Source organism: Oncorhynchus clarkii, chromosome 13, assembly GCF_045791955.1.
Source record: "Oncorhynchus clarkii lewisi isolate Uvic-CL-2024 chromosome 13, UVic_Ocla_1.0, whole genome shotgun sequence".
In the NCBI taxonomy this organism is placed as follows: domain Eukaryota; kingdom Metazoa; phylum Chordata; class Actinopteri; order Salmoniformes; family Salmonidae; genus Oncorhynchus; species Oncorhynchus clarkii.
In genome coordinates, this window is record NC_092159.1 from 39,930,951 (window position 1) to 39,948,227 (window position 17,277).

The 17,277-nt window shown below is 43.1% G+C and overlaps 1 protein-coding gene across 1 annotated transcript; it reads right to left on the reverse strand.

The window, feature by feature from the left end:
• Nucleotides 1-173: 173 nt before the first annotated feature.
• LOC139364690 (tubulin gamma-1 chain) lies at nucleotides 174-16,605 on the reverse strand. Its single transcript, XM_071101642.1, has 11 exons — nucleotides 16,400-16,605; nucleotides 16,091-16,203; nucleotides 11,912-12,079; nucleotides 11,645-11,713; nucleotides 8,834-8,913; nucleotides 8,466-8,592; nucleotides 7,368-7,454; nucleotides 5,556-5,705; nucleotides 2,200-2,352; nucleotides 1,721-1,882; nucleotides 174-1,301 (listed from the first exon to the last, which is right to left on the reverse strand). Exons 1-11 carry the CDS (start codon nucleotides 16,446-16,448, stop codon nucleotides 1,104-1,106), a joined length of 1,356 nt encoding a protein of 451 aa, XP_070957743.1. The 5' UTR covers nucleotides 16,449-16,605; the 3' UTR covers nucleotides 174-1,103.
• Between the last annotated feature and the right edge of the window lie 672 nt (nucleotides 16,606-17,277).

The following is a 17,277-nucleotide window of genomic DNA, read 5'->3' on the forward strand; positions in this document are numbered from 1 at the left end:
ACTGCTAAGGACTGCATGTCAGTGATTGTACATGATGCAGTAATGAACAAGTACCACTTTATCCTAATAGTTTTACAATTATTTATATGAACAGCAGCATACAGCTCACACTTAAGTCCACCAATGGCAATGAAGAATATTCTCATAGAATTATATTTTTTTTAAAAAATCACAACACAAAGCTCAACATGAAAAGTATATACATCTGGATGGCTACAGAAAAAAGGAAAACTGTAGATGCAATTTAACAAGCTTCTTGATGCACGTAGAGTAAGAGAAAGTATGGATTTACACTCCGGCACCAGAGTAGAGAAGTAGGCTGTCCTCTGCAATAACAATGACCATTGTCATACTTTGGAAACAGACGTTTTGGTTTAAGTGTGTGTTGGGAAGTACATACGGGACAGCACCAACTGATCCGAGGCCTATTGACTACCCTGTCAGAGCTTGATCATCATGGGCTCTGGTATCATAAACCTTTCAGAAATGTACAAAGACAATAGTCACACCAGGCATTTTATTCCATTCCCCCTTCAAGGACACTCGCGTGTTTCTTCGGCTGGTATGTTAGTCTGTGTGACTGCAAAAGGAACAGCACAAAAGCAGAGTAGTACTACACAGTATAAAAATAGTGCCAAACGAGGCTACGAGTTCTGATGTAGAATTCCAAATCAACCCTTAACCACCGGGCACAATATTATACATTCCACCTGTCAAGAGAACAAGATGGAGCTGATACCCATTTGATCCTTTCAGATCTACTATCCATGAAGTGTCTAGTGGCAGGGGTCGTTTTGGAATCCTGCATGAGAGAGAGAGAAGACTATTCATAACCATCAGTGGGGATTGGATACAGGCACACAGATTGAAGAGTTGGTTTAACTCCCAAACAGAGCTTAAGGACAGAATAGAGGGAAGAAAAGCAGCAGGGATGAACTTGAACACTTTTCTCCATAGGGATGGGGCAGGTTTCACAGGAGGCAACTAGCTCAGCCCCATCTTTCCCTGGTTGGGCTGTAGAGGGGGACCAGACCCATGTCATGTGACAGGGGTGTCTGAGGGAGGGACCCATGTCATGTGACGGGTGTATATCTCATCTGTCCTCACTGCTCCTGAGTTCCCCAGGAGATGTAGTCGGGCCGCGTGGCAGCACTGTACTCGTCGATGAGCTGCTGCACCACCTCGCGGGAGTTGTCCAGCTCGTCAAAGTTTTCCTTGAAGATGTCTTCCTTGCGGAACTGCTCCAGGAAGGCCTCGCGCTTTCGCAGTTTGTCGTACTGCTTGCAAGTCCGCTCGAACAGCTGCAACGGAGGAAGAGAAGAGAAAGGGCATCCAGTGAACACATTACATAATACATATACCTCATATTAGTCACTTTCTGCCCACTCCCTCAGTTGCTGACTGTGTGTTAGGAGGATACAGAAAACTCTTATCACCAACCCATGAAGTGTTTTGCCATTGAAATGTTAGCTAAGGATTATAGTTTTGTCACCTTTTAAAATATTTTTGCACAAGGCTCCCTACTCCAAGTAGCCACCCTACTCCAAGTAGCCACCCTACTCCAAGTAGCCACCCTACTCCAAGTAGCCACCCTACTCCAAGTAGCCACCCTACTCCAAGTAGCCACCCTACTCCAAGTAGCCACCCTACTCCAAGTAGCCACCCTACTCCAAGTAGCCAACCTTTAGAACCTGTAATGAGAATGAGGGTCGGAGCTTACACAGGAGATGCTGGTGTGATTGGCCATCATCAGGCCGCTGACGCGGTGGGCGGAAGGTAGGTACGGGGACTTCCTGGACAAAGCCACCTGGATGCTGGCTGGACCCCAGGGGATGAAACTGGCCAGCTTACGCTCTCGGATCCTCTGCAGGCTCTTGTGGACCTGCACTCACACAAACAGGAATTGTATCAACTTATGGAAAGTATTGATATTGCAAAAACTATTTGGACCAATATGTTTAACACACAGCACCACAAGGACATTACAATATCCACTTGGTCTTCAGCCATCTCCTTTATAACATCCAAATTAAGCAGAGTCAGCAGCTCATGAACTAATACTGAACTTTTTTAAAAATGTCATCCGTAGTTAAAGACAACAGTTTTTATTTTATTTCTAAAACATCATTTTTTTATATATATAAAAAAACAACACTGAGCTAGCACACATTCTCATGCTAAATATACACACGCACACACCTGGGTGGGGTCCACCTCTCCCTGGATGATGTTGAGGATGGCAATGTAGCAGTGGTTGGTCTGTCTGTCCCTGCCCGTGGACACCATGACATTCTTGGGCTGCAGCAGCCTCCGCATCACATCCAGCACGGTGGTCTTCCTCACACTGGCCACCTGGGAGAGAAACAAAGGAGAGGGCATGTATAAGCACACATATTCATAAGTGACAGGAATGCTTTGTTCACTAAAATGTTTTTAAAAGAAGATGATAGTTGGATAACTCAGTCAAGATCTGTGTTTTCAAGAACAGAGATTAAACTAAACTAGTACAAATTGGTGGGACTTGCTTTAACTCTTTAAAAAGTGTTTTTGTGTTCGTGGTAGTAGTTTAAAAAAGGTTTACTTTACTATTTAAAGCAGAGCAGTTACATATAGTCAAAGTTTAATGCAATAAAATAATTGTTCTGATCACTTGGATGGAGTTGACATGGTAGTCTGTTACTTTGGATTGTGGGGCAGTTCGATCACAAAAATGTCTAAACTACAGTTGTTGGTTGTGAAAACTAAAAAGACAGACAAGACAAAATGGTCTTCTGTCAGAATATGGGGGAAAAAACAGCATGTGGACAACACTCTTAGGAAAGCAACTGGGTTTCAGATAAATACATGTACAATTTACTTTTGTAAAACATTCAGTGTAAATTAAGTTGGATTTTAGTTGAATGATGTAATGATTAGAAACTTCTAGGGGAGAGAAATAAGATGGTGCATCTAGTGGCGATAGCTCTTTAAACGTATTTTGATGGTAGTTGAGCTACGTTGAACAGGTTTGTATCTAGACCTACTAATAGCTAGCTGTAGTTCTAATAAACCAACTCTTCAGGCTGACAGTGAAGTCAGAAAAGTGAAATTCTTGAAGAAAATGTGGTGCGCTTCCTAGCTTGTTTTAGAGTATGTATGGTTTTGAAATACGTTATAGCAGTGCTGGTGTCCGCAGTAGTAATGTTGGGGACTGGTTGTAGTTGAACAAGTAGCTAAATGAAAGGTTAGGATACCCTTAACATGTCAAAGTCCGTTTGGTGTCTCTAGCTTGAATGGTTCAATAGTTACTGTTCAAATCACATCCAATTGCATGTCACATGCGCCGAATACAACAGGTGTAGTAGACCTTTCAGTGAAATGCTTACTTACAAGCCCTTAGCCAACAATGCAGTTTTAGGAAAAGGACCCCAAAAAAAGTATGAAATAAAACAAATAATTAAAGAGCTGCAGAAAAATAACAATAGCGAGGCTATATACAGAGAGGGCTCGGTCATAGTGTGGTTAGTCGAGGTAATTGGAGGTAATATGTACATGTAGGTAGAGTTATTAAAGTGACTATACATAGATAATAATAGAGTAGCAGCAGCGTAAAAGAGGGGGCGGCAATGCAAATAGTCTGGGTGACCATTTGATTAGATGTTCAGGAGTCTTATGGCTTGGGGGTAGAAGCTGTTTAGAAGCCTCTTGGACCTGGACCTGGCGCTCCGGTACCGCTTGCCGTGCGGTAGCAGAGAGAACAATCTATAACTAGGGTGGCTGGAGTTTGACAATTTTTTTTTTTTTTCTCCTTTGTCTTGATCACATTGAGGGAGAGGTTGTTGTTCTTTCCCCACACGGTCAGGTCTCTGATCTCCTCCCTATAGGCCGTCTTGTCGTTGATCAGGCCTACTACTGTTGTGTCATCGGCAAACTTAATGATGGTGTTGGAGTCGTGCCTGGTCGTGCAGTCATGAGTGAACAGGGAGTACAGGAGGGGACTGAGCACACACACCTGAGGGGCCTCTGTTGAGCATCAGTTTGACGGATGTGTTGTTACCTACCTTTACCTGTTGGGGCGGTATGCAAATTGGAGTGGGTCTAGGGTTTCTGGGATAATGGTGTTGATGTGAGCTATGACCAGCCTTTCAAAGCATTTCATGGCTACAGACGTGAGCGTTACGGGTTGGTAGTCATTTAGGCAAGTTACCTTAGTGTTCTTGGGCACAGCGACTATGGTGGTCTGCTTGAAACATGTTGGTATTACGGACTCGGACAGGGAGAGGTTGAACAGTGAAGACACTTGCCAGTTGGTCAGCGCATGCTCGGAGTACAGGTCCTGAATGTTGACCTGTTTAAACGGTCTTTACCTCACATCGGCTGCGGAGAGCGTGATCACACAGTCATCCGGAACAGCTGATGCTCTCATGCGTGTTTCAGTGTTACTTGCCTCGAAGCGAGCATAGAGTAATTTAGCTCGTCTGGTAGGCTCATGTCACTGGGCAGCTCTCGGCTGTGATTCCCTTTGTAGTCTGTAATAGTTACAAGCCCTGCCATATCCAACAAGCGTTGGAGCCGGTGTAGTACGATTTTATCTTAGTCCTGTATTGACGCTTTGCCTGTTTGTTGGTTTGTCGGAGGGCATAGCATCTCATAAGCTTCCGGGTTAGAGCCCCACTCCTTGAAAGCGGCAGCTCTACCCTTTAGCTCAGTGCAGATGTTGCCTGTAATCAATGGGGACGACATCATCGATGCACTTATTGATGAAGCCAGTTGGATAGTTATTTTATGCAAATGTGTATAGCTATAGTTGATAAATCTTTGAAAGAATAGGATAGTTAGGATAGCCAGAATTGTGTAAGTTGGTCTTGTCGATTAATTGGCCAAGAAGCAGGACCACTGAATGGCTACCTCTGTATTCTTATGGCTCTCGTTCAAACCCATGTTCATTTATGCACATTTTAAAATGGTTATAGTTTAAAAAGTATATATAGTATTTGGAGTTAATAGTTTAAGCGGTGAAAGAGATTGGTAAAACAAAAATCACAAATTCGAGACCTTTATAGACTACGCTCTAACTTTTTGTCTAAGTTGTTGGCAAAGTGGTCAAAATAGCAGATTTTTGTCAAAAGTTGCATTGTATTACAGTGAATGTTGGAAGTGACGTTACAATAAGGAGCTCTAGAATCTTGAAAAAAGTCCCATTTAAAGTGAATGAAAAAATGTCGTTTCAAAAGTATAAATTCGTTTAAAAAAAGTTGGATGCAAGCACACCATTCCAGACCAGTCTTCACATTTTAAAGTTTGAATGGCGTTTCTAGCCTAAATGGTGTAAGAGTAGCATGCAGAAGAATAATAATACAAATAAGTTTGATGAAGACATCAGTGTTTTGGAAAAAACGAGCGCCGACTGGGTTTTATTTTTTTGAACAGTCATCCAATTCCAAGTCAGAAACTCTGCCATCTTTATAGACGTCCAACTTTCAGACCTGAAGATCACGGACGTCATGATTTTTTCAGAGTTCCCAGGTGTCTTGAAAGCACCAAGACGTACTACGCGGTCACTGTGAACTACTTACCGATTGGTCAGTGGTGAGCGGTGTGTAGCCAGTCATGAGGAAGTGAAGGCGGGGCGTGGGGATGAGAGAGGCGATCAGACCAATCAGGTCGTTGTTCATGTATCCAGGGTAACGCAGGGTGGTTGTGCTGGCTGACATGATGGTGGAAACCTGTGGAGAGAAAAAAAACCTTTAGTTGACATAATTACTTGTGGCTGTTTTTTTCTTGTCAATTTCTGTCGGGCAATCACCAGGAGTGTACAGTGGTCATAAGAAATGAAGCCTATATGACAGGGATCATCACCTAGATTCAGCCGCGGGACAATCTTTTCATGAGTGGATGGTCAGGGAGCCGGAAAATATTTACAAATAATTTGTAGACTGCAAATTGACTGCAAGAAGCCCAAACAGATAAAATATTTCAAACCTGCTTACATTTGTATACGATCACATATACAGTATGGTCTCTATTATGCGTGAGAACACTTTGGAACAGATTTTCAAAATTAAAATCACTTGGGGCTGATTTGCTAGTGTTTTTACAGTATTTAATGTTAAAAAAAAGACATGCTATATGAGATTGTATGGTTAGAAGGTTAGCCTAGAGAGGGGTATATAGGGCTGCCACAATTACTGTATGAACAACGGTTATGGATGAAGACTGTCATGAAAATAAATAACCAGCATAACCGTTTAAATATTATTTGGGGGTGGAATGAACAGCTGACTGAAGACAGAATGGCCGGGCATTCGTGAGGCCGAGTCCGTTTCTACAGTAACATGGACTCTTAACAACGTGATGAAACTGCTGTTCCTTGCTGAAACAAGCAAGGAGTTGCCTAGACAGTGTCCCCCTCCCTGCAGCGGCACACATAGAAATATAATGAATAGAACAGACTAGGCACCTCTCACCCTGGAAATTTGACTGGTAAACTCATGGGTATACTCGCAACAGCTGCCTGGTATTGTGATACAATACTTTTCATGGTAATGTAGAATGTTCATTCAAATGATTTTAACTGCTGTGGCTCATGCAATGGAATGTAGTTTTTGTAATGTCAGTTGAGTTGAATCAACAAATCACAGCACATTTTGACAGGTACACTTCCTGCTTTTAATTCCTTCTTTTACTTCCTCCTTTGTTCCTACGGGTACACTCGCAATAGCCGCCAGTCCACCCATTATGCCACCATTGACTTGAATGGGGACACCCGTTCTATTTATTCTATTTCTATGGCAGCACATGCAGTCAGGAGCAGAAGAAAGGGGAATTTAAAAAAATATATATATAAATTATAATAATAATATAACATTTGACCAGTTATTACGGTGTCCGAGTTCATTTGTGTGGCCAACTAGTCATCCAAATCCCATGACCGCCACAGCCCTAGGGATATAGACATATTTGACCACAATTTTGTTTTTTAAACAATCACTGGGTGTTCATTCAACAATAATTGCTAGGGAGTGTGAGATCCAGTTTGACAGCTAAAGTGTGAGGAGTAACTAGTCTAACTAGTTAGTCAGACTGTCCTGAGGTTTGAACAAACAGTGTGAGGTTTACCTCACGCATACACGCTCTCTGTATTCGCCTAATCATATCTGGGTCACAGCCAGTAGGCTATAAACAGTAGCCTGGTCACAGTTCAGTTTGTGTCGTATTACCGACTTGGCAAGACAGCACAAACAGATCTGGGACCAGGCTATCAAAACGCCTCTGTACAGAAACACTTTCTCCTCTCGGGGGTCTGGTGATCTAGAACCTGGATATTGAGAACACCACTAGGAAAGGAGGTGGAGCTTGCACCTGAGTGGCAGGTGTCAATCACTCACCAGCTGGTTGATCTGGGAGAAGGAGGGGTTCTGGATGTGCAGCCTGTCGGTGGCGATGCGGTTCAGAGCAGTGTTGTCCAGTACCACCTGACACACACAAGTCAAAAAGAGAAACAGAATGAGAGGGATGTGTAGACATGAGGTCAGAAGATTGACATTTCCACAGAAAGACAGCAATGGGGAGGTTTGACTTTAGAATTAGGGGAAACAGAGGCAAGAGAGAGATGCTGTGTGGTAGAGACTAGTTAACAGTGGGCTTTGATCCAATCCTCCAGTCAGTCTTGATGGGTAAAGCAGAGTAGACAGTGTGCTGCTGTGTGAAGACTGAAGCATTGAGGCACACACTGTGCGTCACTAACAGGGGAACCAATTCTTCTCCACATAGATTCTATTAGCTATGGGGCTAACCCAATAAGCCTGTGTAGAGGCCCTTGCGTAAACTCCTGCAGGAGGAAGTAGATATTGGAGAGGAGAAACATTAGGCCGTCAGAGCATCTCGGGAACTAATACAATCATCAATCCCGGGCAGCAAAGATGTAATCATCCAGAGATGTAAATGTCCACCAACACCGCCTCATTACCAGTCATACACACCAGCAACCAGGGAAGAATCCCTTTCTGTTACAGCGTGTTGCCGGGCTGGCAGCGACGGTCCTAAAGAAATTATTCATGATATACAGGCCCTGTGGCTCCGAGTTCAACTTCTTCCCTCTCTCTAAGACTTGGCCATGGAGCTTGCCTGAGGAGAGAGACAGGCGAGCGATGAGGCTTGTCCGTCCCCATCCTGTGGTGTTTTGGGGGATAATGAGACAGTACCAGTTTGGACAGGATGTTTGTAACGTTCAACAACAAGACAGCGTGGAACTGGCACGTCTTGTCTTCATTATTTATTTATTTTTTTAAATCACATTTTAACAGCACAAGGAGACGTTATCGAAAAAATGACCATGCAACATCAGAGCATGGATTTGATTCCAGGAAATAACCTTTTGTCTATTCCCCACACAACGCTAGCCAGACGAAGGCAAAAAGCACAGATGAGAGAGGGTGAGTGTGTGTGTGTGTGTGTGTGTGTGTGTGTGTGTATTTCTTGCTCACCACACAGTCTGCGTTCTGGGTGAGCCTCTTGAGTGTGAGCAGTGAGTTGTAGGGCTGCACCACCACGTCGCTCATCTCATCCTGGTTAGGAAACACAGAGTAGGTCTGCACCAGCTTCTTAGGGTACCTGGCCAACACACACAGGAAGAAAATAGAAAAGTAGCACACACCAGGTCACAGGAAAACATCCAACAGTGGAAAACTAAAAGGTGCCCCCAGGGAGAGAATATTATCTCTCCAATGGAGGCTGGGACAATTATGGTTACAATTAGGAGAGTTTCTACTTCATCAATTATAAACCTACTAACTTTATAGCAGTCAAACAGAAAGAGTAGAAATTCAGCCTCCCTGTGTGTGTGTGTTTAGACCTGTCATTGAGCCTCTCCAGCAGGTAGGATCCCAGTCCGGACCCGGTTCCCCCAGCGATGGAGTGACAAAGGACAAAACCCTGCAACAGAGAAACAGAACCATCATAATTCCTTAATTCCACTGCTCTGGGTGAAAAGATTAAAACGTCTCCAATTTTTGGGCCCATCCAGACAAACGAGCAATTTCCTCTGGCTCAGTGCGTCACTACCCCTCGCATATTTCCTGACAGCTGACACCCCTACGATTCTATTGATGCGTGTCTCATCTCAATGTGATATTCACACAGGGATTTAAAACTCCCAACACGAAAATACAATACAAAAGCATTTCGTAGAATTGAAACCACTTTCTCTTGGTAGAAACAAACCACTTTCTCTTGGTAGAAACAAACCACTTTCTCTTGGTAGAAACAAACCACTTTCTCTTGGTAGAAACAAACCACTTTCTCTTGGTAGAAACAAACCACTTTCTCTTGGTAGAAACAAACCACTTTCTCTTGGTAGATACAAACCACTTTCTCTTGGTAGAAACAAACCACTTTCTCTTGGTAGAAACAAACCACTTTCTCTTGGTAGAAACAAACCACTTTCTCTTGGTAGAAACAAACCACTTTCTCTTGGTAGAAACAAACCACTTTCTCTTGGTAGAAACAAACCACTTTCTCTTGGTAGAAACAAACCACTTTCTCTTGGTAGAAACAAACCACTTTCTCTTGGTAGAAACAAACCACTTTCTCTTGGTAGAAACAAACCACTTTCTCTTGGTAGAAACAAACCACTTTCTCTTGGTAGAAACAAACCACTTTCTCTTGGTAGAAACAAACCACTTTCTCTTGGTAGAAACAAACCACTTTCTCTTGGTAGATACAAACCACTTTCTCTTGGTAGAAACAAACCACTTTCTCTTGGTAGAAACAAACCACTTTCTCTTGGTAGAAACAAACCACTTTCTCTTGGTAGAAACAAACCACTTTCTCTTGGTAGAAACAAACCACTTTCTCTTGGTAGAAACAAACCACTTTCTCTTGGTCACAGCTGGACTAAATCAGTTTGTGCTCACAGCTTAAAGATGGTGTGACGTAGTCGGTGGGCATTTGAGTGGCGTCTGTGCGTTGCTCAGAGGACACAGGGCAGAATATTATCTGTCTAGTTCCATGAAATTCCAATTTTTTATTTAACCAGGTCAATTTTGTACTGTTACTAAATATTAGCATATCTATTTTACAGTTATAAGGAAAGTAAAATCCTATAGTTAGTCATTTTATCATTTGATTGTTACTATATTTAGAAAGCACATCAGTCATTTCAAGCCCTACTCATCAACTTTTGTTGAATAGGAACTACATCACATACACTGAGTGTCCAAAACATGAAGAACACCTGCTCTTTCCATGACATAGACTGACCAGGTGAATCCCGGTGAAAGCTATGATCCCTTATTGATGCCACGTGCTAAATCCACTTCAATCAGGAAGGGGAAGAGGAGGAGACAGGTTAAAGAAGGCTTTTTAAGCCTTGAGACACAGATTGTATGTGTGCCAGTCAGAGGGTGAATTTGCAAGACAAAAAAATGTAAGTGCCTTTGAATGGGGTATGGTAGTAGGTGCCAGGGACACCGGTTTGTGTCTAGAACACTGCTGGGTTTTTCACGGTCAACAGTTTCCTGTGTAGATGAAGAATGGTCTACCACCCAAAGGACATCCAGCATCCCTGTGGAACGCTTCCAACATCTTGTAGAGTCCATGCCCCAACGAATTGAGGCTGTTCTGAGGGCAACTCAATAATAGGAAGGTGTTCCTAATATTTAGTATACTCAGTGTATATTTAATATTTTCATCATATTTTTAATATGTACTTGTTTACCTCAAAAGTGACTACACCTGAGAAATGTATAACTATTTATACCAGAAAGGTGAGATTTTAATCTTTCTTGGAGTATGCAGCATTACTAGTTGTTTATGGCCCTCTCATGATAAATTATTACTTTTGAGTATGTCTATTTAGGCAGAAATCTACATTTTAGATTACATCCATCAGGTTAAGTAGTAGTAGTATGTATTGTACTGTGCCAGTATATACGACATGTGTTCACGCCTCCCACTCTCCACCCAGCCTGGAGGTGGGAGGGCAGGCCAACCCCACAAGTAGGCTCTCTCCTTCGCCTAGGCAGCCATGTAATACCTGCCTTCTACTCCAGTCCAGCTATTACCACCCAACACGGCATGCCACACACTCTCTCACACACACCCTCTCAAATGCATGTCCACACACTCTAAATAATAATGTGGGGTCATAAAGAGTAGGGGCAACAGAAATTACACAGACTTCTATGGGGAAAGTCATGTTGTTTTAAGGGAGGCAACCTGTGGCAGTTGAGGAACTTGAAATAGGCTTGAAATAACAGCATTTACTAGTTTTAAGATGACATGTGTGGGCTCCCATTTTATGTGTACTCTCTATTAAGGTTACCCATTATAAGTCGCCAAAGAAAGCATGCTTTCCACCACAGCACAACGGAAGGGAAAGAGGGAAAAAAAGAACCGAAAAACATATATTCCTTTCACACGTCAGTCAGTTACATATGGAGACAATCAGGAAGTGTTTCACTCTGGATAGTCCCCTCCCATTTTCAGGTTCTCCCTCCAATGTTCTCCTCACGTGAGGCAGGATATGCAGTCAGTGCAGTCAGTGCAGTGCGTGTATGAGACGGGAGAATTGTTGGAATGCTTCCAAACTCAGGCCTGCTGACTCCTTAGCTTTCACCCCATACGCTCTGTGGACCAATCAGAGACTGAGAAAGAGTGGGCTTGCCTCCAAGCTGTCGCTGCCGTCCGCCTCTCTGTCGATGATATCGAAGATCTCCTCGTGGATTTTCTCACCCTGCAAACGACAAGACATGCATTATTCCAGATAGTTATATGGGTGAATGTAGTTACTAAAGAATTATAACAACAACATAGCCAAACTTCTACTAGATATGCATTATTCGCCTCAAGGCTAAAGCTTTTGTTCTCTACATGGACCCTGTCCTTTAGCCTCTGGCCCAGCTACAACCAACAACATGGTCCACATAGTCACCTGCGAGAAGCCGCTGGCCCAGTTGTTCCCTGCACCTCCTCCGTGCTCCGACAGGTAGATGTTCTCTGGGTTGTACAGGTTGGCGTAGGGGGAATTGAGGATAGAGTGGATCACCCTGGGCTCCAGATCCAACAAAACAGCACGGGGGATGTAATGTTCATCGTCTGCCTGTGGACCATATAGAGAGAGAGGTAAGGCTTACTCCTACTTGATGCACAGAAAGCAAAGCATACACAATAATAATAGTAGTTTGGTGACTACCTACGGCACCCGATGTCACAGGAAGGCCAAAAAGAGCATCAAGGACATCAAACACCCCAAGCCACGGCCTGTTCACCCCGCTATCGTCCAGAAGGCGAGGTCAGTACAGGTGTATCAAACCTGGGACCGAGAGACTGACAAACAGCTTCGATCTTAAGGCCATCAGACTGTTCAATAGCCATCACTAGCCGGCTTCCACCTGATTACACAACCCTGCACCTTGGAGGCTGCTGCCCTATATACAGACTTGGAATCACTTGCCACTTTAATAACGTTTACTCATCTCATATGTATATACTGTATTCTATTCTACTGTATTTCAGTCAATGCCACTCCGACATTGCTCAATCTAATATTTATATCATTCTCAATTCCATTCTTTCACTTTTAGATTTGTGTTGGAGCTAGGAACACAAACATGTCTACAACTGCAATAACATCCGCTAAACGTGTGTATGTGACCAATAATATTTGATCGCAGTAACATGGTGAACGCTGACTGTCATAAATTATTAGACTGCTCCATCTAGTGGGGAATAAATGGTACAGTCCGTGATGCACGCTGTCCATTTCGTTTGCTGTCAATACAGCAGCTGCTGCACCGCATCATTAGTTTTTATTTCTAACTAGGCAAGTCAGTTAAGATCAAATTGTTATTTACAATGATGACCTACCAAAAGGCATCCTGCGGGGACGGGGGCTGGGATTTAAAAAAAATTCTAAAATAAAAATATAGGACAAAACACACATCACCACAAGACACACCACATAAAGACATAAGACAACAACACAGCATGGCAGCAACACATGACAACAAAGCATGGTAGTAACACAACATAACAACATGGTAGCAACACAACATGGCAGCAGCCAAGCATGGTAGCAGCACAAAACATGATACAGACATTATTGGGCACAGACAACGGCACAAAGTGCAAAAAGGTAGAGACAATAAAACATCATGCGAAGCAGCCACAACTGTCAGGAAGAGTGTCAATTATTGAGTCTTAGAATGAAGAGATACAACTGTCCAGTTTAAGTGTTTGTTGCAGCTCGTTCCAGTCGCTAGCTGTAGCGAACTGAAAAGAAGAGCGACCCAGGGATGTGTGTGCTTTGGGGACCTTTAACAGAAAGTGACTGGCAGAACGGGTGTTGTATGTGAAGGATGACGGCTGCAGTAGATATCTCAGATAGGTGGGAGTGAGGCCTAAGAGGGTTTTATAAATAAGCATCAACCAGTGGGTCTTGCGATGTGTATACAGAGATGACCAGTTTACAGAGGAGTATAGACTGCAGTGATGTGTCCTATAAGGAGCATTGGTGGCAAATCTGATGGCCGAATGGTAAAGAACATCTAGCCGCTCGAGAGCACCTTTACCTGCCGATCTATAAATTACGTCTCCGTAATCTAGCATGGGTAAGATGGTCATCTGAATCAGGGTTAGTTTGGCACCTGGGGTGAAAGAGGAGCGATTACGATAGAGGAAACCAAGTCTAGATTTAACCTTAGCCTGCAGCTCTGATAAGTGCTGAGAGAAGGACAGTGTACCGTCTAGCCTTACTCCCAAGTAATTGTATGAGGTGACTACCTCAAGCTCTAAACCCTCAGAGGAAGTAAACACACCTGTGGGGAGAGGGGCATTCTTCTTACCAAACCACATGACCTTTGTTTTGGAGGTGTTCATAAGTTTAAGAGCAGAGAAAGCTTTGTTGTAGAGCGTTTAACACAAAATCTGGGGAGGGGCCAGCTGACTATAAGACTATCATCTGCGTATAAATGGATGAGAGAGCTTCCTACTGCCTGAACTATGTTGTTGATGTACATTGAAAAGAGCGTGTGGCCTACGATCAAGCCTTGGGGCACTGCCATGGTGACAGGCAGTGGCTAAGACAACAGATGTTCTGACTTTACAAACTGCACTCTTTGAGAGAGGTAGTTAGCAAACCAGGCCAAAGACCCCTCGGAGATACCAATACTCCATGGCCGGCCCACAAGAATGGAATGGTCTACCGTATCAAAAGCTTTGGCCAAGTCAATAAAAATAGCAGCACAACATTGCTTAGAATCAAGGGCAATGGTGACATCATTGAGGACCTTTAAGGTTGCAGTGACACATCCACAACCTGAGCGGAAACAAGATTGCATACCATAGAGAATACTATAGACATCAAGAAAGCCAGTCAGTTGATTATTGACAAGTTTTTCCAACACTTTTGATATACAGGGCAAAATAGAAATAGGCCTATAACATTTAGGATAAGCTTAATCTCCCCCTTTAAATAAAGGACACGCCGTGGCTGCCTTCCAAGCAATGGGAACCTCCTCAGAGAGGAGAGACAGGTTAAAAAGGTTGGAGGCAACGATAGGGACAGCAACCTTAAAGATGAAAGGGTCTAAACCATCTGACCCAGATGTTTTTTGGGGGTCAAGTTTTAGGAGCTCCTTTAGCAACTCAGACTCAGTGACCACCAGCAGGGGGAAAAAAAGAGGGCGGAGCATCGGGGCTAGTAGCATTAGAAGGGGTGGGAGATGAGGAAATGTTGGACGGGCAAGGAGGCATGGCTGAGTCAAATAGGAATCCTGACTTAAGGAAGTGATTAAAGAGCCTAGCCATGTGCTCCTTGTCAGTAACAACCACATCAACATTAAGGGACATGGGCAGCTGTGAGGAGGAGGGTTTATTCTCCTGGTCTTTAACCGTTTTCCAGAAGTTCTTGGGGTTAGACCCAGAGAGAACTTCTCCTTAAACTTCCAGATAGCCTGAGTGCACATATTTCTCATTTGCCTGGACGAGAGCCCGTCAGTCCGAGCATTTCACCAAATGGAATTCTTGAGGTGGAGTAAGTCTACAAGATCACAGTCAAACCAGGGGCTGAACCGGTTTTAATTCTCATTTTCTTTATGGGTGAGCATTTGTTAACAATACCACTGAAAATATCAAAAAAGAAGGTCCAAGCATCTTCGACAGAGCGGATTCTACACCAATTTACAGAGGCCAGGTCGTGAAGGAAGGCTTGCTCATTAAAGTTTTTTAGCAAGCGTCAGGTTGTTTCACTGAGCAACCATTACAAACACAGGCTGTAAAACAGTGATCACTAAGGTCATTACAGAAAACACCAGTGTGATACCTATTGGGATGATTTGTGAAGATAACATCAAGGAGAGTAGCCTTTTCTGTGTGTTTGGAGTCATACCTTGTGAGATTGGTAATAATCTGAGAAAGATTTCAGGTGTCACATTGCTTTAGGACTTGGTCAGGTGGTTTAAGCATATCCCAGTTTAGGTCACCTAGCAGGACAAATTCAGACTTAGTGTAAGGGGTCATGAGAGAGCAGGTAGGGTACAGGCCAGTGTTGATGGTGGCCCATAACACCCAGTAACAGTCAACAAAGAGTTATTTCAAAGATCAATGCTAAAAACCAGCAAATCCAATTGTTTGGGGACAGACTTGGTGGAGACAGCCGAGCACTGAAGGTGTTTGTTGGTAAAGAATGCCACTCCACCACCTTTGGAAGATGTCTTTTAAATTATTTTCTTCTTTTTTTAACCTATATTTAACTTTCCCTGTCTGTGTAGTCAGTGGATAACTGGCATGTCCTGTACTTTAGTTTGAAGCCAAATCTAGCAACCTGCCAAACCCACATCAGGACCAATAGACAGAGAGGCAAGGATACCCTCTAGTCTATCGCCCTTTCTCAATTCAAATTTTCTTGACTCCTCACATCCTTGCTCCTCGTTTCCTTCTCAAAACACATTGGAGAAGACGGTTTGAGGGGACCTTGAAACTTCTCCAATACGGTTGAGAAGGATACAACAAAGTGATAAGATGCGATGCCTACACGCACTCTCTCCCCATGGCTCCATATCCGGGATAGGAACCTGACCCACTTATCTAGCTAGCTAATGATGTTCTGTACCTGATAGAAGAAGACATCCTTCCTGTCAGTGCCCTCTGTGGCGAACTCCTCCACAATCCCCTCCGGACTGATGCCATGCTCTGCACAGAGTTGTTTCCAAAACTCAAAACCAACTGCAATGGAGTGGAAATAAGATGCATTTAATTACAACACCAAACCCATGCATGATACGTACATGTCTAGTAGTTGTTATTTTACTACTAGCCTAGCTGTTGGCTAGCATTGCTATGCCTACAGTTGTTAACGTTAGGTATATGTACTAACGTTAGCTAGCTAATAATTTGTAGCAGGGGAAAGACTTCACCGTACTTTGGTTTCCACATTGGCCAAGTTGAAGTGTTATGATTTCTCGGGGCATATTCCTTTTTTTAGTAGATCCCCTACCAGCGAAGTCTATAATCGGAGAGACTGCTGTCTAACCGACCACTGTATTAATCTTGCTGACCTGGCTGCTGCTTCCCGCTTGGAAATACCGCATAAATGGAGTCACAACGCCAAACGGCATTTGCGACAATGCGCATGCTCACATTCTTCTTCTTCTACAATATTACGGCGTTTCGCAAACACAGTTCATAGGGGCATGCCGCCACCTACTGTACTAGATTGTGTAGTCATTCACAGTTTACAGAATAATGAACAAAGAACCAAACATTAAGAGAAACTAAACCATCCTATCTAATCCTGTACTACTAAGAAAAGAAAAAAAGAGCCCTACTAACTTCTATCAAATCCTGCATGCTCACATATTAGGGCTGCATTCATCAAATAGTAGGAGTTGAGTAAAATAGTTTGGCAGAATTGCTGTGAATAAAAGTACATTATACTTTACTACAATAAAAGAAATAATGGACTTTTTCGAAATTGTCTGGATATAATTAAATATCTCTAAAATCGTATTTAAATGTGGCTATTTCATTATGTGTGACCAGAGTGAACCATCAATGTTACGCATACATTGTGCAGGACGCATATGCTGAGGCAGTGAAGAAAGTAGAGGAAGATAGGGTCAAATGGGATGGATCCTGAGAGGAGTAGTGTTACTAGTAGATCTGTACCAGTGCAGAGGGATAGACCAATACGTGATATATGCTTCCGTAAGATATTATTTTTTAGCTTTTATTGCAATGGTTATCAACTGTACTGGAGGGATGGAACGTAAATCGCAGAAAAGTGAGGTTGTGGTGTCA